Source organism: Synchiropus splendidus, chromosome 1 (assembly GCF_027744825.2).
Source record: "Synchiropus splendidus isolate RoL2022-P1 chromosome 1, RoL_Sspl_1.0, whole genome shotgun sequence".
NCBI classification, from domain to species: Eukaryota; Metazoa; Chordata; class Actinopteri; order Syngnathiformes; family Callionymidae; genus Synchiropus; species Synchiropus splendidus.
Genome location: NC_071334.1, coordinates 67,866,486 through 67,889,583, shown reverse-complemented (window position 1 = coordinate 67,889,583; position 23,098 = coordinate 67,866,486). Strand labels below are relative to the sequence as shown.

Here is a 23,098-nt window from a genome sequence, read left to right as displayed (position 1 = left end):
AGTGAAATAGATGCAGCCAGGCAAACTGATGCTGGGAGTTATTTGTTCCACTTGAAATACTGTCAAACCAAAACCCTCCTGATATCAGAAAGCAAAAGCAAGAAGCCAGATGCAATGCTTCTCTGTCGACAACCAAAAATATTGAACCATAGATGTTATGAGGATTGATATCGTCCAATCTTTGAGTCCTCGTCCTTTTATTAAATCCAATTCTGTCGCTCTTTTGTGAAGCCTGTTGGAGAATTCTGTGGATTTACTTGCTCATAACGTTTTTCCTCAACGTCATCCACAGCATGCCAAGCTCCTCAGCTGACTGGCTGTGGAAGCGGAGCCATGTTGTCGTGATCAACCACTGGGATTGGTTGACCAGACTGCTAAGGGAACCGTTTGGGGTCAATACTGAGAGTGTAGAGACCAATGCTACTGTGTCTCACGTATATTTGTGTGTAAAGTTCTTGTACACACAAATCTGGCGCCCACAAACGCATTTGTATTTCTATCCTGGTGGGGACATTGTGAGGTTTCTCTTGGCAATAACCCTTTCCCCAGCCTCTCCCTCTCAACCTAACCATCCAAAACACATGGCTCACCTCAACCAGGACTCTAATCCAAACTGAAACCGGATTATAATGACCCAGTTATTTTGAAGTCTTCATCCTCAAACTGAGGTTTAATCTCGTGCCGTCCAGCCAAATGTCCCTTCAATGTCATATGGTCCTCACAAGGATAATGTTTTGTTAAGAATTGGTTCCGATAAGGAGAAACAACCCTCGATTAAACTCTCAGACCTGAATAAAAATAAACAATTGTGCTTGTTTTTGGTGCAAATAACAAACAGCAATAGATGGTAACAGCACTTCAACCAAAGGAGAAGGAAAATACCATGAAGAGACGTGTAAAGCAGTTAGTGTTTTAACTTTGGTGTGATGCGCTCTCCCACTGTGGGCGTCAGTTTGACTGCTCCTGTTGTGATGCCGCACCTCCCCTGCATCATTTTCCCTGTAGGTTTTGCCAATTCCAGACAATTCGTCACCTTCTTTGCGCGAGATTCAATGAGAGATGTTTTGAGGAAGCCTGCGTGATGCTTTCGTCAGGCGGAGTGAGGCCAGCACGGACAGATGCTGAGACGAAATTGTTGGTTCACACTGAAGCATAAACTAGCATGGAGCCAACAGCGTTTATTGTAGAAAGAGAGGGTGTAGTAGAGAAGCAGGTGGCGAAGGAAAAATGCTGACAGCAAACTTTTTTGTGGATGGTTTCTCTCTCTTTGTTCATTCTTTGCCTTGCACTTTTGGATTACCAACATTCTGTGTGCAAAAGGTTTCTAACCCCCCCTGCAGCTGTTGACAGGTGCATTCATTTTTCTGAAAAGGATTTTAGTCCTTCCTATCTCAACACATTGACTTGTAAATATGGTTCCGCTTAGGTCGGCATTTTTTGAGAATGACAATAAGACGGTTCTGAATTGATTGTGTTGCTGTTGAGGCATTATTTTTGAAGCATTATATTGCTGAAAGTCTCACATTTTTTTAGAGAGTTATATTTAGCCAGTACACTAGATTTGGAGTTCTCGAGACCAGGAATGGTCTGGAGGCTACTTTCCCGTGGTCTTGGTCTTGTCACGGTCTCTGCACTTGGGTTCAAATTTTCTCAGTCTTGCCTAATCTCGGCCGCCATAAAGGTTACTGAGATCAGTGTTTCAGTTGGCCACTTTAAACTTTGAATACACAGCACATCAGCAGTTTGGTTTTGTTTTTTCTTTTATTTCTTCAGCATAGCGCCACGATTTTTCTGCAGACAGCGGTAATTGTTTTTGACTCTATCATGACTACTTTCACATCATGATAGAAATGTGGCACAATGAAGGAGGAAGAGATGTGCCATAAATTTTTTCCAGTTAGCTCCGGATTTACTATTGAACACAGAGGTTGTGGGTTTGATAACCTGAATATTCTAAAGTTTTAAAAGAACCATGTATTATCTGTGCATTTGTTGGGTTGTTTTACATTTAATATACTGCTATTGTTTGTCAGTATTGATCAGTTGCAGTGATTAGAAATGACAATGGCTGAATAAATAAACAGCACCACTGGCCTCTGAATAATGTCTGTATATCGCCCTGTTTACTAAATACTAAGCCCAACCATCATGTAACTGTAACACAGTTGACTGACCAAAATATCTGCTGCATTGAAAACCTGTTTGTAAGTGTGAGAGCTTGTCAATTGCATCCATCCAAAGCCTGCTTTCCTGAAGCCATTTTCTTTCTAGGGGTGAAATGCTGATCTACCACTGGGGTACAACAAAAGTGTGGTCCTTATGGTGTGTCTTGGTAATTGCAGATGATTCTCAGATTGATTTCCTTTCTCTATAGTTTGTCTTTAATTCATATTTATTTTGTTCATGCCCTAAAAACACACTTGGTTCTTGCTTTCCTAATTCACCTGTCAGATAGTACGGCTTGAGGTTTTTTAAGAATGAAATAAAATAAAGTGTCATTTCACATTTTGGATCGGAAGAAACACCACTTTAAGAAGCTCTTTGTGTGAACTTGTTCACTGCACTTACATCCACTTTGACTCATTCTGTCTCCCTCCATTCACCAGTGCTGGAGAGTTTGCCTCCTGCGCGATACAAGGAGACCATCTCGACACTATTGGCATGGTTACAGCAGTGTGAGGCCAAGCTGGCGGTGCCGTCCACGGCCGTTACCGAGTATCCAGTCATGGAGCAGAGGCTGAAGGACGTCCAGGTAAACTCCCACACATCAAGGGACTGTGGCAGTCATCGTGCGATTTAGTGTGTGCCATTTCTAATTCAAATTATAAAGCCGCTCACTGTGCTTTTTAACACCCAAATAATACAGAGGACTATCCAAAAATACACTGCAAGAAACGACTGGTTTAGGGATCAGTATATGGTGGCAGATTACACCGTTTAACAGGCCTTCACCGGTTGGAAAAAAACTGGGCCCTTTTTATTCCCGTAAACGTACTACATTAGGGTGAAGTTCATACCTTGGGGTCCGTTGCCATGGAGACTAATCCTCTGGCTGCTCAGACCCTGGACACCATCCTTACACTGGATTGGCTGATGCCACCTGTGTCTACTTCCTGTTTGAAGGAAGTAAAACACTGTTTCAAAATAAAAGTAGGCAACCAATGGGGTGGTGCTAGGATGCACTTATTGTGAAATCCTCAACCGGTAATAATGGCATGTCTCAGAATGACTTGCTGCAGTGTCCTTGCTGAACAATTGCTGTTCAGCACTGAACACTGTCGTCTGTGCGACTGAACTCTGCGCGGAATTGATGCTGGAATAAAGCACTTTTGAGCAACATACGTAGAGGAGTAACACTTTTAAGTGTCCCCTTAATAATTCAGTAAAGTGCTGATATTCAAAAAACAGTGTGTACTTCTCATGCAGTGATACAATTAAAAAACAGTCGATACTGAGCAGGGGTGAGAGGGGTGGGATTTTCACGAGAACTCCAATAAATGTCAGACCCCTAACACAGTTGGACGGAACTGATGTGGGATTCACTTTTTCTCTCAAGGATTAAAGAATGAAGAATGACAAGCACTTTTCTCATTGATGGGAAAAGGGGCGAGTGCCGTGGGGTGCTGTGCACATACCTGTTTACGAGTATCTTCATGGTTGTCTTAGTTTATTGTTATTGTGGATGAGCATTCCAGGAACACCTGCTGGATACACTCTGCAATGGAAATATGGGAGAAACAAGTCACCAGAGACATAGCTCTAGTTGACTTGTGTCAAGTTGGCATGTTTTGGATTTGTTTTGAAGGTTGGCAAATTCAGTTTTTTCTTAATGGAATTTGCGAAGAACTCCTCCCAATTGACTCAAGGCCTGTGTCCCCCAGTTATCGTTCAGGTGCAGCTTCCCTTCAGCAGCTACCAAACTCATTTGTTGTCTGCTAATCTCTTCATAAGTGAAGAACTTTTTGGCTCAATAAACAGACTGACTCACGGAATGGAAATCCGACCAATCGTGACTTGTTTCTGTTTCCTTTAATATTTTCAGCCATGACCTTTTTTCCTTGGGGGACAGCCTGGATTGTGATTTAGCATTGTGATTAGCATGGTTGAGTTTTTTATAAATTGTTGTTTAAATGCTGTCTAGTGCTTTTGTGCTCCTCTGTTGATTAAATTTCTCCTTTTTTATTTTATTTAGAGAGCTTTCATGCTGCATTGCATGTGCTTTATGGGGCTAGGATAGTGCCAACTGACACTGGCAGTAAAAGAAAACAAAACTATTGGCTGAAAAAAAACTATATTGGAAGGGGAAATAAAAAATGGCAGTGTGTGTGTGTCAGTGTTTTTGTTTGTGTGTTTGTCTTAGTCAATTTGTGTGTTACTAACCTTCAGTTACTTTGAATCTTAATAGTCTCTTCTCCAGAGAAATATTGCAGTTTCAGTGTCAGACACATTTTCTTGAAAACGGTCATGTTTTTAATTCCCTTTCTCAATGAGTTCCACATTTTCACTCCCACTATTGTAGTGTCCCAGTGTTGTTCTAGCATATGGATAGTTCCCTCTCCTCTTATCTGTTTTTAATGCAATTTTTATCGATTTTTTTGTTGTTCATTTTCCTTTCCATAGTGCTTTACATGTGAATGAGAAGATTCCAATTTGGCTCCGAGCCCTGCTACGAAGCAAAGCATTCATGATGAAGACGTGGACACTCAAAGCAGGTTGAGAGTCGACGTCTTCTGTACCCCTCTCATCAGGAACACAAATTTCATCCATCTAAAAACATTAATTGAGAACACAGACAAGGGAATGAAGCGAATGATAAATGCTTTGTTGGCAGCAACTTGTCTTTGACTATTAATGGAAAGAGATGGCGGATCAGAGGTGACATTTCGAGCAGCTCTCATGGAAACAGCACACAACCAACAGCAGAGTGAAAATATACAGGCAGCTGTGCATAATGAACAAATACAAATACCACACTTATATGGAGTGGAGGCGTGGAGGAACACAAGCCCACTGCTACAGAAGGCTATAAGAATAGTCACAGAGCACACACCAATGAACTGTTCACTAAAACAAGAGTGCTGAAGTGCCCTGAGCTAATAGAGAGACAAGCTCTGTTGTTTAGAGCCAGAGATGGACTGTGTCCAGATCATCTCTGACTGACTGTTTAAACTAACTCACGATGAAGAGGAGCAGAGAAGAAGAGGGAACTTCTATCAACAATATGCTAGAACCACACAGAGACTGTGTGCACTGCAATAGTGGGAGTGAAAATGTGGGAGTCACTGACAAGGGAAATGAAAATCTAAACAACATGATGGTTTAAAAAAAAAAAGGTATGTGACGCAGAAACTGTTAGATGACTCTGGTGAAGAGGCCATAAAGATTAATACTAAGTGAAGGTTAGCAACACACAAAAAGACAAATCTTTAAATGCCTCTATAAGTTTAAGAAGCCTGAATGAAACTCAAGTGACTTCTTTTACTTAGTTTACTGTTCAACAAGCTCCATCCTGAGTAGCTCCATGGCTTTGTTTCATTTTGTTGCCTCTGTGGTGGCTTCTATAGTGCTGAACACAAAGAGCCGAGAAGTGATTTGAGTTTCACAGCCTGCTTAAGTCAAAACTCAGATCATAATTTGGGAGTCTCTGACTCAATACAGTTCCTGAAGGATGAAATTCATCCGTTGTTTTTTCGCCTCAGGTTCAGAGTGTGGACATTACAATGCAGCAATTGTTCTTTTCACATTTTATGTCATGTTTTCAAGATTCAAACAAATTTTTGAGTACACCAAGCCCTGATGATTTTTTCGCATGCATGAAATGCTCATTATGGTTGAAGTAGTTTTTAAAAATCGATGAACGAACCTTGCTTGACTGACTTACACTTGAAGCCAAGCAAGGTCAGCCAGTTGAATTACTTTCTGAGCTCTGTACAATGCGTTTTCCTTAAATAAAATGTATGCATTTTGTTCTGTAAATTCATCAACATGCCAAAATAATAACAGTCATAATAAAGTATTAATAACAATTATTACTATTAGTATGAGCATATGTTGTAGTTGCTGCTGCTATAAATCATTCTGGTACGTGTGCATATTTTTATCAGGCTTCTTGTGTCATGCATGTTATCATGCTGCATGTTATCATGCAGCATGAGAGCTGTTGTGGGTTTTTGTGTGTTGGTCTACAAAGCTGCAATTACGAGAGGCGAGGTCGTACATTCCCAGCGGAGTGAATCGCTGCTACTGTTTTATCACAAATCTGTCGATGGACACAGACACACACTTTTTTTTGTGTTGAAATGACATCGACTCAAAATTGTTTCTTGTTGAGCCCTAAAATATCATTAAGTGGTTCCACTCTTTAATGGAAGTCAAGGTCACACTGTCGGCCAAACGCGTGTTTGTTGTGCATTTGTTCTCCTCTCAGCTGCGTTCCACCTGATAATGGTCTTGGAGCCGTAGCAGGGATCAAGCCTGGTCGCCGGAGATTAATGAAAGTTGATTGTAGATAATAATTAGGGGGTTCTTTCCGCATACAGATCAGCCGTCATTAATTCCTGACTGTTTCCTCATGACAGAGGCCTGCGTGGGTGGAAGTCTGGCACTGGGGCCAGGAGCAGTCTTTAACCTGTATGAACTGTGTAGTAACGTCACCATGGTGGCGCTGGATTGATGCACAACACATGTCGGCTCCGTGGCCGAGGAGACACAAGGCAGCAACTTTAGACGCAGAGCTTATGGAACCACATCCAGCCCCTGGAAGAGACAGCCATTTTCCGTTCGAAAAGATGAACGCATCACTTCAATTCCCACTTCAAGGCTTCAAGGCTCAGAAAGGTGTCTGACGGCGAGCATCCGCAGAGTGCCGCGCTTGCGTTGACTAGTTGCGCCGATTCGTCCTTGAGCAGGACCGAAGCCGGCATAGCTTCAGTGCCTTTGCTGTCATTCAAACAAAGCTTTCTAGTTATTTATTCGACTGTCAACCTTTTCATTCACACAAAAACTGCTGTACTTGGAGCACATGATTTCATAACCATCTTTCACAAATGTTGTTTTTTTTCCTCTATTTTATGATTATTATTTGAGGTATAACAGTCGACAAAGATGGACAAGTTTTGCAACTGTATGAAAAAGTTAAATATATTGTCTGATCAATATGTATACTAATATTTTCAGCTTACACCTTTGCACTTTTGAGTAGAAGAAACAAAAAACGTGTGGTATTATCTCTGAAAAAGTCACATGATTATGAACAAATATACATACCGAATTGTGAACAAATGGACTGGATTGAAAAATTCATTAAATTAATGAAAGGTTTTTCAAGAAATGTATGGCATTCCTCACTTGTTCTGCATGAATTGCCAGGTGACTCAGCTCTGAAGGTATCGTGCTCATCCTATAACTGCAAGGTTGCTGGCTCCATCTTAAATAAAATAAAATCTTAAATAATCTCCTGTTTGGATCTAAAATAAATAAGTAAAACGTTAATAAAAAAAGGACTTAAAATGTAGTTACTTATTAAGGATGTCACTTTCTCTCAGTTTCAAATAATTGTGAAAACATTATGTTCAACAGTTTATATTCACAGATAGTTGAGGTCAAAATCGCCTTTGTCAAACTCGGGCAGCAAGAGAAAGTTAAGTGTATGTGGCTTCATTGGCTCAAAGGCTCTCACTTCTCACCCCTCCATGTGACGCCAGTCTGGACCCCGCTGTGCAAGTGGCTGAGCTCAGCTCGGTGATGGGTGTCCAGTTCAAGCTAAACAGAGTCTTGATCCCTGACATTTCTTCAGCGAAATCTAGCCTCTTCTGTCCCTTGAAATTCATCCCCCACGCTGGAGTAAGAGGAACCAAGTGGTGTGAAAGTGCTGTCCTTACAACAGGGCTGCCAACCTCAGCGCTGCTTGGCTCCCACCTGTCTCAACTTGCCTCACTCAACATCACGTGGCCCAATTATGATCCGACACCATGGCATTGACGTGTCTTGACGGCTGATAGTTATTCAATAAATCCTCGAGAGCAGGTTTTACGGCCGACCCTCCAGAGATGCCTTTGATAGCTCTGCCAATATTGTGTTTGACAGAGCAAAGATTTTCTCATTGACTAATGGACTTGTCTGTTTGTGTGGCAATGTGTGAATCTGTTCATAACAGGCAGCGTATTCTGCAACCATGTGGTGAAGCTACTGAACGCTGAACTCCTGAAGCAGAGGAGATACCAAACTGTTATCTGATCTTCCTCCTAACTTACTGTAGTATGGCTTACATCAATAAAAATACAAGTTGTTTCACTTTAGTCTTATAAAACGTAGAGCAGTGATTCTTAACCATCGAGCGCCTCCTAGAAGACCACTAAAAGTTTTTTTGTTTTCCTCCTTTGGGCCGTGAGACGCTCCGTTTTAATTCATGAGCCAGTGTGTCATTGCATCAACTGGACAGCTGCAAATCTGTGACAGTTAACAACTATGGAGCAGTTCTTGAAAAGAAAAAATGATAAGGAAATGATGACGCCCCAACAGTAAAAACATGAAAGCACCTGTTGAAGCTGTTTTGAAAATTTATTAGAACATTTTGTGGCAATACTTTCATTTACTTATATCTTGTTTGGAGTTTTAATGAGATATTTTTTTTTTATTTTGTGATATTCAGACATGGTTTTATTATATTTATATGAATTTTATTCATTTAAAAAAAAAATTCAACAGTGTATTTTTCTCCCTTTTTTTTCTTTAGTAAAGTTTTGATGAGTATCACTGGTCACCTGGTTCTGCTCCTGGTTGGACTTTTCAAAAACAAATACATTTCTTTGCAATGATCGCATGGTTTCATGTCATTTCACAAGGCTTTGGTTTGTTTACGATTAAGTAGATTAAATATGGTTATCGATCACAAATGAAGTCAAATGTAATGGATCACTTTGATTACTTGTATGGGCCCCGGGCCGACTTGTTCTGGGAAAGGTGGGCCCCAAGATCAAAAAGGTTAAGAACCCCTGACTTCGACTACCTTTACTTTTCTCACAATTGGGAAATGTGGGTTGTTACGACAACACAAACTCTAGAAAACACTATAGAGAGTAAAATAGACTGAAGTAGACAGAAAAGTAATAACAAAAAATCAAATGTACAAATGAAGAAATACGTAAAAATAAAATAAAACTTTTGCCCAACAATGAACAGTGAGTCCAGTCAGAAATCACCATCGTGCAACCTGATAATCATCTGGCTGGTGTCGCTGACGTTGTTTAGGAGAGACCCCACAACGGCGGTCCATGTCACCGCACCCTCCTCACTCTGCGCCCATATCCAGTGCGACAGACTTCTTTGTTCTGTTGCTCCCATCTCAGCACTGGGGGAGCAGCCAGGTGGCGTCGCAGGCATGGAGTTGATATGTACTGCTAACTGTGATCTGGAATGCAGACAATGAGCAGAGCCTCCAAACATGAGGGTATCTCTGTCCATGTTGGGTCCGGCATATCCAGACAAAAACAAGAGAAAAGTACAGCAGCAGGTGAAACAAAAAAACACAGAAAGCTCAGAAAGAGCAGGAGCTGCCGAACTGACTGCCACTCTTATGAGGGTACGAGGGCTTATGTGGGGAACTGCAGCCTATCCCACACACGTCTTGCTTTTGGGCGGCAGGAGGAAACCCATGCAAGCACGTCGAGAACATACAGACTCAGCCCGAGATGGAAACCAACCTCTGCAGTGTTCTTGCTGTTCGATGATGCCACTAACCTCTACTACCGTGCGGTCCAATGAAAACACAGTCATTCCCACTGCCGAAATGTTGGTGGTTGCTTTATCTACCATTCATGTCTTTAAGCAGTTGTATTTTTTGCTTGGTTACTTTCCAGGCTCTCCAGGCGGCTCTGGCTGACCACCAGGGAGAGGTGGACTATCTCACGTCGGCTGTGGAGCAGGTCTTCCAGAAGGCTCCTCCTGACATCAGCCAGAAGTGAGATGGCTACACACGTTAACATTTTTAGACCGTCGCAAACTCCAGCTGGTGCTTGCCGCATTTTCCAAGAATGAACTGATCTGATGCAGATCCTCAAATCAAGAAAATGAATGAGTCCTTATTGCTACAGTTCTTTGAGTTTGTCTACTATTTTTTTTTCTTAAACAAAACAGCAACGCTTTTCATCCCCGGCTTATTAAACTTTAAAGATGTGCGGCTGTTGTACATCATGCACACGACGTGGAGATGTGCAGCGGTATATGAGGGTCATAAACTGTCTTCTGTGTTGTGGTGGAAAAACAGATTTTGGTGGGTGAATATTACCGCCTCAAGGTGTTAATCTGCAACAGAGGCTGATTCTAGTGAAGCTTGACCACCCTCGGGCTTCTGTTCGTAGCATCCAGTGAAGTTAAGACATGGCTCTGCTTCGTAGTGAGCTGAAAAACATTTACCTTTTTTGTCCTCGTGCCCACTTCAATGCTTTTGCCTTCAAACTTAGCAAACCTTTTAGTCGCATGTGCTCTCTCTGTAACTCCGGGACCTTTTTGTGCACCTCGGCTGGTCTTTGTATCCAGGTATCGCACAGAAATGGACAATGTCATGGCCCGCTGGAGGAGACTGAGCAGCACGCTGGCAGAAAGTATTCAGCGGATCCAGGAGCTCATGGCCAAGCTGCTGCAGTTTGAGGTGAGGCTGGTTATGTCTGAGTCGCACAAGGTTCGCAAATCCTGTTTCTCTCTCTCTGTCAGAATGATGTGAAGACCCTGAAGAAGTGGATGGCCGACGTTGATGTCTTCCTGAATGAGGAATGGCCAGCGCTGGGGGACTCGGAAGCCTTGGAGAAACAGCTAGAACAATGCACGGTGAGGGAACCCATGCATGAAAATGGCATCGAGAATTTTCACAGTGATGCTTTTTAGCAAATTCAAGATCAAGGGAGGACTGTGGAAGAAGAAAAAGATATCATAAAAAGGTCGCTATAATAGCCATAAATAGAGGTTCATGGGAAGTTAAGACAAAATATGTTGTCCAGGTAGTGTCTCCACCTGGTCCTTGGTCTTCCAAGGGAATATTCCAAGGTGGAAACTAGATCTCATACTTTCTGCCTGCTCAATTTATAGGTATACATATCCCCTGCTAACAAACAAATCACTTTTTTACGGGTTTTAGGGTGGACTTTCGGTGACTGTTCCAGGGCAAAATCGACTCGGTCATAACTGGAGACTAACAAAAACTTTATGATTACCGACTGATATGCTGGGAATACACATATGAATAAGCAGTTAAATGATGGTAAAAAATGCTCTCTGATCTAAACTCGGAGACCAGCAGTTTTATGAAGGAAAAAAAAAAATCACGATAAGATAGTCAGGGTTGTACCTAGAAATAGTGTACTAGAAGTAGTGTTGAATGACTGTGGGGCGCAGAAATTGCAAACTCTTGACTTTATGAACAGCAGAGAAGAAAGGTGAGGATTGTGTCCCTGAATGAGCCAAAGTTGAGGACAAAATATCGAAGAAGCAGCTCCGTGATGTTGAGGCTAAAATTCATATCCTCGAATAAGAATGCAGGGTCTCAGGAGGTTCATATACGCTGCATCATGAAGTGTGTCTGAGCTTCACTGTTCCGTAAACCTAGTTTTGCAGAATGGAAATAATGGCTCTCTGTTTGCTCCCACGCTAAATGAGAACTATAATTTCAGATGAGCCTAACTGAGTCGGCAGTTTAGTAAATTAATTTGCTCCATCACTTGCTCACTGCAGCCAAGTCAAGGCAGAAGATTTAACACTAACTTTGACACTACCATAAGACAAGTTCGAGCAAGTAGCCTCCATGCCAAGCTGCAAAAGTGAAAGAGATAAGATAAAAGGCTTAAAAAAAGCAAAAAACTCCAACAATAATTTGCATCACGAGGAACATTCTTCAGTCACCTATTCCAGATGCGCCTCATTATGGAATGTGATGTCATCACCGTATCATGCGTGATGAATGGCATTGAGGAGATGGATTGAAAATTGCTGCTTAAGACACTTGAATCACAAAAACATTGTTCTGTGCACTCTCCGCAGCAAAGAGGTCACTCATAACTGGAGCACTTCCACCCTGAAGTTCAACTTCAATGGATCATTCTGGACTCAACTATTCAAATACAATTATCGGGATTAATTCATTTTCAAATCCCCTCATTTTAAAATGAATTAAATACTTGTATTATTACTTAGATGTAATAATACTTGTATTATTACTTGTATGACTTATACTTGCGTGTATGTTTTACTAGAATCCCACCATTTGAGTTTGTGTCTTGGTATAATACTGTGCTTCATGTGATCTCTGCTGGTTTCAGGCCCTGGTCAATGACATCCACACCATCCAGCCCAGTGTCAACGGCATCAATGAGGTGGGACTGTACCTCAAGAAAGAAGCTGAGCCTCCATTTGCTGTCCACATCCAGAAAGAGCTGGATGAGCTCAACGCCCAGTGGGAAAACATCTGCAAGCAGGTACGCAGCGTTCCTGCGAGACATCAGAGAGCGTTGACCTTCGACAAGTCTTTCACGCAGCGATTGTTGCAGGCCTATGCGAAGAAGTCAGCCTTGAAAGGAGGCTTGGACAAGACCATGGCTCTGAGAAAGGAGATGCAAGAGATGCAGGAGTGGATCAACCAGGCCGAGGAAGACTACCTGGAGAGAGACTTCACCTATAAGACACCGGAGGAGCTTCGCAAGGCTGTGGAGGAGCTCAAGGTGAGCGTGTTATTGATCGTGTGGTGACTCATCCTGTTTCACATGATTTTTTGCTACTAGCAACAAGCTGTGGAGAGCCTTAGTTTCTAGCAGCAACTTCAAGTTGAACAGTTGTGTTGTAGTCCAGACCAACTAACTCAAGACCCAGACTAGAGGAAACAGTCGCCAGGACTTTGATGGCCACAGACCAAGCTGGGACCAAGACCAACAAGGGGGCGAGACCAAGTCCAGACTGGATGCAAAATAAAAGCACTTGAGTTCTTGATATATTTTGGGGAGAATATCTACCGTTTCTTTTGCTGTAAGAAATAAATGAGTCTGTCCATATGACTACAATAGACTCATGCTACTGTACTTTGGATTCAGTTTGGTTTTGGTCTCGAGTCTGAGTCTCGACTGGGTCTCTTTTTAGGTGGTCTCGACTACAACACTGCAGAGCAGCGCTGTTGTTCTCACTGTGAGGATCTGATTCCAGGTGCATTGGACTTATTCGACATCTCCACATCTTGCTGATGCTTTGCCATCTACTTTTGAATTTTCAAAATGATGTGGATCCATTTCTTTCCCCCCGTCGCTCTCTGATCCAGTTTAAATCCAGTCTGACTCACACCTCCACCTCTGTGAAGTCAGCAAGGCCTCTCTCTCTATCATTTGCTCTTTATCGAATCCTTCTCCAATCTCTCCCGTCACTCCTCCGCTCCATCGATTGTGCACTTTTCTCTCTTGAATGTAAAGTATTCCTCATGCTAATTCCAGCATTATTCCTTCATAATCTTCAGCAGAACTTTCTCTTATCCGCCGCCACAAAAAAGTCTTCGAGGGAGTCGGTTGAAATTAAAAATTGATTTCACTCTGTTGCTTGCGCCTGCTAATCTTTCCACCCGGCTCATCATTCTATCACCTCCTCTTCCTCTCCTCTTTATTTGTCTGCTCTCACTCTGCCCTCTACTTCTGCTCCATCTAATCCTCCCATTCTATCTTTCTCACTTGGGAAAATATTAGCTCTTCGCATTGAGTCATCGATTAGTTGGCTTTCTTGTCTTCCCCCTCACACGCAGTGACTTTGTCAACAGAAGATTCATTGATTCATTTGCTTGTGCACCCATCCCTCCATCCTTCCATCTGTCATGCCTCCTTCTTCCCTTTCCAGCTGTCTTCTTCCATTTTTTTGCTCTGCAACATTAATATAACATAATATTCATGTTGATCTGTGGAGAAAACTCTATCACAAAGTCGGTTTTTAAAGTGTCTGAATCACTCTCTGTTTCCGTAAAGAGAGCCCAGGAAGAAGTACACTCCAAGGAGTTAAAGGTCAAACTCCTGACCGACAGTGTCAACAGTTTCATCGCCAAAGCTCCGCCCACTGCCCACGATGCCTTGCGCTCAGAGCTGGACGTGCTGACCGCCAATTATCAGCGTTTGTGTAGCCGCCTGGACGGGAAGTGTAAAACTTTGGAGGTAAGATTTCAGTTCATCAGAGGAAAATGAAGCTGGCCATTGAAATGGACGAAAAGCAGTAAAGTCTGATAGTTTTGTCGTCAGAATGTGACTTATCTCTCATCTCTAATTGCCTGTCAAACAAAGTTTGGCCAACGTTCCAAGTCACATTCAGCTACTTCAGTATTGATATGTCATTTTTTTTCTTTTTAATATTAACAATAAAAGTGCAAAAAGACTGAACTGAGTTTTGAAGGTTAGGATTCTTGTAAAATAGCTCGAAGCTTATATGTATTTCAGTGCTGCCATACTGTGCCTCCTTTTGTGTTTTCCCTCTTAAATACTTGGTGGAAGGACAAACGCTCACGATGTAGTGTACAGCACAGTGATTTTCAACTCTGAGTTAATGGCTTCACATAAGTGAAGGAACCATAGCAACATTGATTCTGGCAAATGTAGAAAGGAGACACTTCAGAAAGACTTCTCTTTCCAGTTTTAGCCTTTAGGCTCCAGTTATAGAAGCTGGGAAACAAGATAAGTGACGTCCGACCAGTTATTCTCAGGCATGCCTCGTCATAAATATGGTGAATCTTGGATTTTGTGCTGAGGGTCATGAGGATTCTTCCACTTTCCAACTTGGCACGACTAGAACTCACCCTGATCTCATACGGTTCAGTTCAACCATAAACATTCACGGCTATCCTGTAGCTCAGACCTGGGCAAAGTGCGGCCCGAGGGCCAAATCTGGCTCTTTGACTGTATTTATGTGGCCCCCCGGAATCAGAGTCAAACTATAAAACTGACATCTTGTTGTTGTCTTGTGCATTGTTTTTTAGTTTAGTTTAGTTTGACTATTTTATTTATTATTTATAATTGTTCGTCTTTTCCGTTGTTGTTTTAGGAGTGTTTCTTGTCAGAAGTACAGCAGAAGTAGATTTTGAAATGTATGAATCTTTAAATGGAATGTGTTTTTAATTAAGTAAAACACAACAAGACATTTATATTGTGCATTTATAAAGTTTGATTTCCTATTCACGCATGACATCACTTTTATTTTCAATTTTCTCTTACCTTTCTTTGGGTTTGATGGCCCCCCTCAACGGTCACAATATATATATATATATATATATATATATATATATATATATATATATATATATGTATATATATACTTCCCTCCTCCGCTTTAGCTCATTGTTGTAATCTCAACCACAAACCCTGTCAAAAATGTTTATAGTTCGGTTCGCTAAATCATCGGAGCAAACAGTGTGGGTCAGTGTGTTCACTGAATGTGGTGTGTATAGTACACTGTACTGTACAGAAGCTGAAAAGACCTGTGAGTAACCTGTCCAAACTGCACTTGCCAACATGGACTCCACCACTCCCACATTCTCCCTCATCACATCATTATTGCAACACTTATTTATGTTAAACATACACGAAGAAAAGAAGCAAAAGATCACGGCATCTGTGTCGCCTATCCTGCTTCATGTGATCCAACCCTTCCTCTTCGAAACCTGCTTGTGTTTCTGACTGAACGGCCTCCAGCGAAGTGCTGAAGGAAACCCCTGGTTAATTTATGACCCGAGTTTTCTTCATGTTACTTTTCGAAGCAAATCCGATCAATATGCCAGACTAAAGCAACTGTTGCAAATTTCCAAATGGAAACCAACTTATCAAGTGAGCTGACAGTGAGCAGATGTTGAGGCGCCGGTCTGCGCCGATTCTGCTGAGTCTGTGAGCGTGAATTACCGGCACTTGTCACCGAAGCGTGAGATAATGAAGTGATGGGAGGACGTCGAGCTGCTGCGTGAACAGCCACGTTATTTGACGTGACTTTTTGGATCTGACGCGGGCTTCCTGCTCGGCTGGTGCGCTTCCGTTTCGCCAAAATCATCTGCTACTGTCATGGTTAAAACCTTTATTTTTTCAGCGAATATCAAGGGCATATTCAGTTCTTGATGTTGGCGCTTGTCACCGGTAGATTGTAGCGATGCTATGGCCCGTACTTTGCTCTGTTCTGTGACCTCGTCCTGGCACCAGCTGCCTCCTCCTCCTCCCTTGATACAAATCCTCCTCTCTCTTCCCACAGCCTTGTCTTCTTAAGAAATAATTACCCTGGTGTCATGCTTATCCACTGTTCCCCCACTCTCTTCTTCACAAGGTTTTGTTTCATCACTTCATGTTGTTTACTGTAATAACTGTGAATGGCTTCTCCCCCTGATGTAACCGCCGTGTCATGCAGGAGGTCTGGGCCTGCTGGTGTGAGCTGCTCTCCTACCTGGAGCAAGAAAATGCCTTCCTGGACCAGCTGGAGCAGAAACTAGACGAGACGGAAAATCTTGAAGGAAGCGCTGAGGAGCTGCAAGAGGCGCTGGATGTGAGTCGCAGGAGGCAGAATGTTTGTTGATGGATTTATAACACCACACCCACACTGATGGAGTTCAAATATGAGAAGAAAAAGTACAGATATTAGTCTTCACCTAATATCCAAACCCTCGCCTGTTGCTGTTCCACCGTCTATAGTTTTCCTTTACTTTAAAACTCATAAAACAAATATATTAATGTCATTTCTCACAACTCTCCTTGTATTTTTTCGTTCTCCTTTAGCGCGTCTTCTCACTATTTTCCTGTTGTTGGAACTCTTTAGCCGTGAGAGTAACCCAACGTTTTGTTTCCCCGAAGACGCACAGCTGACGTGTTACGTTCTTAATTCATCTGAGCGGATGAGATGAAACAGTGCTGAAGCTTAGCTCGCCTCCTCATCCCCAATCTGCTTCCATCAGCTGCAAAAACATAACAGGCCGTTTCAGACGAGATGAAAAGCAATTTGTTCCGATGAGCCCTAATTGACCTTTTTTAATATCAGTATCTTCCTCAACAAGTTCCATCTCCTCCCCGTAATTAATAACTGGTGACGGTAACATCAGACACTCAAATTCGTTTTCACAATTGGAGCAACAGGATGAATGAAAAAGAATCAGACCTCATTAGAGTAACCACATCGCGGCGTAATTGAGTATTGTTTTCTTTGTGTACAGGGGCTCGAGGTTCTGTTGCGCCACCCGGAGGACAACAGGAACCAGATTCGGGAGCTTGCTCAGACTTTGATGGACGGAGGTGTTCTGGACGAACTGATCCAGCAGAAGCTCGACGCCTTCAACACACGGTGGGATGAGCTCATGGCGCGGGTGAGTTGGAGCTCCAACTCTCGCCGTCGATTCCCATCCATAGTGGAGTGAAGAGTGCAGAGCTGAATGCTTGGGGTTCTGTCACTCCTGTTTCCTCCCACTGTCCTAAACCATAAAGAGGTTAATGGTGACGGAATCATCCATGAATATGAGTGTGGGATAGTCTGCAACTGGCTCGACACATTAACCTTTTTGGCTCCAGTTTTTTTTCAGTGAAATATTCAACCCTCACATCACTATTTCAAAGAGTTGTAGTTTTAAAATGGCTTGAGATAAAAGCATGCTCTTTATGAGAGGAATACTCGGTGCGACCCGCAGGGGTCGAAGTAAAATCACTCATCTAATTTGAATATTATGAGCAAGCGGCGGCCGTAGCGAATTACAGATGTTTACATGATACGCTGATACACATCCTCGTCTCTCAAGCGCTATGAACACGGCCACAAATGTTACTCGGGTTGAAGTAACAGGTGTCCACCAACTGCTGAAAGTAATAACTACATCAGGCTCCATATTTGCAGCTGGGCTTGTATAAATGCAGTAATATTTCATTTAATAGGGAATATACAACTTTATAGAGTTAATAATAAAGTCAAATAAGTTGCACTTCTTTGGTCTACTGTTTAGCTTCTATGACTGTATATAGCATAGTGTTTAATGTGTGAGGATGACACTGTGCAGTGGGCGGTTCAACAACCCAATGGTCATCTTCTTCACACTTTGGTGTCTCTGCAGGCAAGACATTGAAATTGCGATGCAAAAATACACCAATTTTTGGTTTACCTGCATGTAACCTAATGGAATGGACTGTCCAAAAGTGGTCCCGGGACCATATATGGTCAAATATACAGACACTTCTGGGAAAAATGATAAGAGAGGAGGGAGTTTTAAAGAAAGCAGGAGGCTGTTTTCAAGTTTTTTGTGTTTAGTGTGGGAGGAAAAACACCAATATTTACACACGAGGAAGCCTCCAAATGTAAAAGGCAATATCACATTCATGTTTTCTGGTAAACAAGTAAGAGTGAACGAAAATACTGATACACTCAAAACCCACGATACTTGATAATACTGTTTTGCCCTAAAAATTTACAGCACTTGCAATATATGGCGCTGCCAGTCCCACGGGATGCGTATCATTCAGCCAGATTCTTGCCATTTCAGAGCCCCATGAAGGAGCACCAGCATATTGATGGCCTGTGACTTGTGCCTTATTATATTGACCCCGTGTGTGAGTTGGACTCCACCGGGTAAAAAGGTTCATCAAAGCAGTGCTGACATGACTTGACTTTATTTCTGATGCGTTGATGTGTTTATCATCCCCAAACTCAGATGTGCAAAAAGCAGCACTTTCCTTAACGACCCTCCAAAGTTTTCATCTCCTCTTCAAGACTGTCATCAATCTTTCCCCTTCTTCTATCACCTTTTTTTTTTTTTTTTTTAACTTTGCCTCCCTGCTCCTCATCACTCGCCTCCCCCCGGTCACCTCTCTCCTCCCCCTCCTTCCAGCCGTCATCCCCAACACGGCTGCGTTTCTCAGCCACTTGTGGTGATGCTCAGTGACAGATTACACACTGGCACACAGAAACACACACACTCTTCCTGCCCGCTGGGTTGATCCTCCCTCACAATAGCACCAGATTAATGTTCTTCTTGCAGCCTGATAAGCCTCCCTTTGTTTGTCAAACCAACAGAGACAGTGTGTGTATTTGGTCCTCCGTGTGAGTCTGAGTGTGTGACATTCTTTTATTCTGGACTACTTCTATCTTGTGGGAACGGCCCTTTGGTGTCTGTGTAGAGTCCCACGTCCTTTTGTTTCACCGTGTATGTCAACATGTGCCTATGAGAGGTGAGGTGGTGCTGTTTGTTTGCGTGTCATTTATGAAGCGACGCAGGGCTTGTTGACTGGGGACGGGGCTCTGCGAATATCTGTGAAGACAGATGGAGGTGCAGGAAGCGCTCCTCCAAGATTATTGCCTCAAAGCCTTTCTCTCCTTTGACCTGAAGGGATGGAATCAAGCCAGTGTTTTCTACCGTTTAGGTTTGATCACAGCTGGAGAGCCAACTAAACTAAAAATACCCTTTTTTTACATTTTGAAAAACTGATCAGTGAAGAACAACCAGATGCAAAACAGGATTTGTCTTGCTTCCCATCATCTTTCTGTGTCTATGTAGAATCATTCGGTGGAAGCATTGGGACACTTACCATCATTTATTTGCAACAAAATTCGATTGTGAAAACAGCAAGGTACTGGTCTGGGCCATAACACCACTGGGCTAACTACTTACGACTCATCTTATGTTCAGTCTCTAGACTTGCTTTGCCACAATCCTTTACCATGCAGTTTTCCCTCTTTAAAAACAAACATACAAAAAAACAAAACGTGATGGCTTGGGTCAACCAATGGAAGATTTTGCCAACATGATTTTTGCCACCAGTCAGACAAATCGCGACTGTTTTTTGTCGGATGCAGTGTTAGTTCTGGAAACGATTCCAGTACCGCAGAGTTTGCACTTGTCACTTGCACTGATCCACCTGTTGCTGCGCTCACATGCTCAATATAAAACTGCACTGAGCTACTGTACCATTTCCGTCACGTAAATGCCATGTGAAAAAGGCCATCTCACTTTCATGAGCCCAGAAAACTCTCCATGCTGCGCCAAGTGCTAGAGCTTTAAATTGTGTATTTATATTAATGTGCTTCCCTGCACAGCATTTTCCCGTGCATGTGCTGCAGGATGCAACTTGCAATGACAGATTGAAAGAACCACCACAGCAGACATGCTGCTGCCGAGTAAGCAGCGAGTAGGGAGGTGCGGACGCACCACAACCAGCGGTGGCGTCGGCTAACACACGTGATCGGTTGTTGTGATCGGCAGGTAGTGATCTGCATTCACGATGAAATCATCCAATCACAATTGGTGGCCGATTGATCGGAGCATCCCTAATTTAAAGTATATGGTCACATAGCATTGCCTCTCTCTTTTTCAGTTTTTGAAAATATCTGTTATATGCGAGATTCGAGGTGTTTAAATGAAGGCTCTTGTCTGAGAGAGGACCTGCATTCATCCTGTTTACCTGCCGACACAGACAGCCGTAGAATAACAAATAATATAATCAATCAGTCATAAACTTTCATATCTTCCACAAGTTGAACCTGAAGAAAGAGCAGGCCTTATCTATCCTCTTCGTCTCTGTCTAAGACAGCAGTACAAGTGTCAGACAGCTTAATGTCAGCAGCATCGGCTGGAGCCCAGGAACGCGTAAATGCCGAGACAGTGGAATATAATCTCATTATATTAATGTCCCGCCTTGAAACGGCCACGGAGATAAAAAGCAGTGCACGCTTGAAACAATGTTGTTTCCAATCTCCGTTCGCACATCAAAAAACAACACGTTTGCCATTTTAATTCCGGCTTCTTGTAACCGCAGAAAACCAATAAGAAGAAGTGAGTTGCTGCTGAGGAGCAGGGCTTTGCCCGATGGCAGATCCAACACGAGGCAGTTAAGCAAACAGCAGCTCTCCGTCTCCCTTGTTCACAATCACTGCACGCGCGGATGTGTGAGAGAAATAAGTAATAATGGTGGGAAATTGAGTGTTTTAATGAAAATGTGTATTCATGAGGAGACAATTGCCGTGGAAATGAAGCGCATTGCCACAGGGAGGATTGTTATCAATGTTTGTCTAAATATTTAATCCCATTCAAGGTCTTATTTCATACTTTAGAAACTGAGATGTGATAGCAGGGAGAATAAAAAGCCCGGTGATCCGTGGAGTGTGTGTGTCTGTATCAGTGTATGTGTTTAGAAGACGAGGCGTCTCCAGGCTCAGGGCTAAACTTGGAGTCATTATCCCTCTGTATGGGATTAACATGTGCTCTGTAATCACATATGCACTCTCTCCGCTGAACACACACACACACACACACGACCTCTCTCGTGCTTGTGATGTAATTGGCCGGTTGACGGCAGGGTCCAGATAATCGCCTCGGCAGAACAGAAACACCTCAGCACTTGCCAGGTGCAAATAGTTCTTTGACAACTGCGTTGGATGATGTCGAACGTCTTGCTCGGCTGCAGCGGCCTTGACGCCTGAGGTCAAAGGGAGACGGCATGAGAGAGAAACCCCGGAGTCCGTCCCTCAAGACGGTACACGCAGCTCCCGCCAGGATGGTTTTTAGTTTGGTAGTTTGGGTGTTTGTGCTGCCTGGGTGCCGTGTTTAATTCATCGCTCTGAGGACCTGCTGAGGACGCCTTGTTTTTAATGACTCCATATCAGCTTGAGTTATGGATGGTAGAAACATAATGCTTGAAAGAAAATGAACTGTGTTATTGTTATTGTTGTTTTCAAAGTGATATTAAGGTTTTGTTTTCCAGGACGTTCTTTATCACCTCTGCTATGAAACTTTCAAAAAGCAACTGTCAGAAAATAATCGTGTTATTATTTTGTGAAGTGAATGCAGACAAAAAGGATTGACATGTTTCCAATGTCCCAGGCGGGGCTGAGGCAGAAGGAGCTGGTGAAGAGTGTCCAGTGGGCCAGGGACAATGACAGGACTCTGAGAGACATCCAGGACTCTCTGCTCAATACTGACCGCCACCTCAGCACATACCTGGCCGACCATATTGATGCCCAGCAGCTGCCACAGGAGGCTCAGGTCTGTCTGTGTCTTCAGGGCTGCTTTCATCCTCGTGAGAACACAGGGAGATTTTAATGAGACCACTAATGTGTGCAAGACTCTGGAGTTGTTGAAGTTGCAGGAGCCTTTTCCTTACGGTTTACTGCGCTCTTGTGGTCGGGAGAGGATGGTACAATGTGTGTCATAACAAGTAAAAGCTGATTTTCATGATAAAAATGTGGCCCATCAGAAAATCCAATCGGAGCTGAGTGGACATGATGCCACTCTGGAGGAGATGAGGAAGAAGAACCAGGACAAGGAGTCATCCAAGAGCATCATGGGACAAATAGATGTCACCCAGGTTGTCTGAGAGTCAGAGATGGGTTAAGCATTCTAAAAGCATCTGAGCTGATTCTTCCACTTTCTCTCCGCTACAGAAATTATTGACGGACGTGTGGACCAAGTTCAGACTGTTCCAGAAGCCGGCAAACTTTGACGCACGGCTGGCTGAGTGTGAGCGTGTCTTAGCAGGGGTCAAGGGTCAAGTTGGTGTGCTGGACATACGCAGCGTGGAACAAGACGTGGTGCAGTCTCAGCTGGAGCAGTGCATGGTGAGTGACTGGTCGCTGGATGATGTGCGCCAGACCTGAGCCTCCGCCTCTGCCCTGTTCTGCCTCATCAGAAGTTGTACAAGGTGCTGAGCGAAGTGAAGGGGGAGGTGGAGACGGTGATCAAAACGGGTCGACAGATTGTGCAGAAGCAGCAGACTGAGCAGCCGAAGGAACTGGACGACCGAGTGACAGCTCTGAAATTACTCTACAATCAGCTGGGAGCCCAGGTCAGAGGAAAACCAGACGCTTTCGTAATGTCTGCGGCGATGTCGATACTCATAACCCGAATACGTGTCAAGGTTGACTGTGAAACACATGCTCATGCTTGCTGTGCTTAGATAACAGAGAGCAAGTTGGAGCTGGAGAAGAGCTTAAAGTTGTCAAGGAAGCTTCGGAAAGAGTTGAACGGACTCACCGAGTGGCTCGCTGCCACCGACGCCGAGCTCACCAGGCGCTCCGCCGTGGACGGGATGCCCAGCGACCTTAGGGCTGAAGTCACGTGGGCTAAGGTAGAAACCCCGATATTAGTGACACG

At 43.2% G+C, this 23,098-nt stretch overlaps 1 protein-coding gene across 15 annotated transcripts in view; it reads left to right on the top strand.

Annotated features, from left to right (window-relative positions):
- Window positions 1-23,098, top strand: part of dmd (dystrophin) — a 230,881-nt gene that overhangs the window by 137,093 nt on the left and 70,690 nt on the right. For 12 of the 15 annotated variants that reach the window (XM_053872553.1, XM_053872472.1, XM_053872455.1 and 9 more), the window contains 14 exons: window positions 2,607-2,752; window positions 9,858-9,958; window positions 10,537-10,648; window positions 10,711-10,824; window positions 12,309-12,464; window positions 12,537-12,707; window positions 13,983-14,165; window positions 16,390-16,524; window positions 17,186-17,335; window positions 21,830-21,991; window positions 22,203-22,313; window positions 22,390-22,563; window positions 22,635-22,790; window positions 22,902-23,072. In XM_053872553.1, coding sequence (XP_053728528.1) covers window positions 2,607-2,752; window positions 9,858-9,958; window positions 10,537-10,648; window positions 10,711-10,824; window positions 12,309-12,464; window positions 12,537-12,707; window positions 13,983-14,165; window positions 16,390-16,524; window positions 17,186-17,335; window positions 21,830-21,991; window positions 22,203-22,313; window positions 22,390-22,563; window positions 22,635-22,790; window positions 22,902-23,072 — 2,042 coding nt within the window. Of the gene's footprint in view, window positions 1-2,606; window positions 2,753-9,857; window positions 9,959-10,536; window positions 10,649-10,710; window positions 10,825-12,308; window positions 12,465-12,536; window positions 12,708-13,982; window positions 14,166-16,389; window positions 16,525-17,185; window positions 17,336-18,813; window positions 19,182-19,213; window positions 21,628-21,829; window positions 21,992-22,202; window positions 22,314-22,389; window positions 22,564-22,634; window positions 22,791-22,901; window positions 23,073-23,098 lie in introns of those variants that run through there. The other 3 variants (XM_053872526.1, XM_053872510.1, XM_053872518.1) reach the window with 3 other exon arrangements.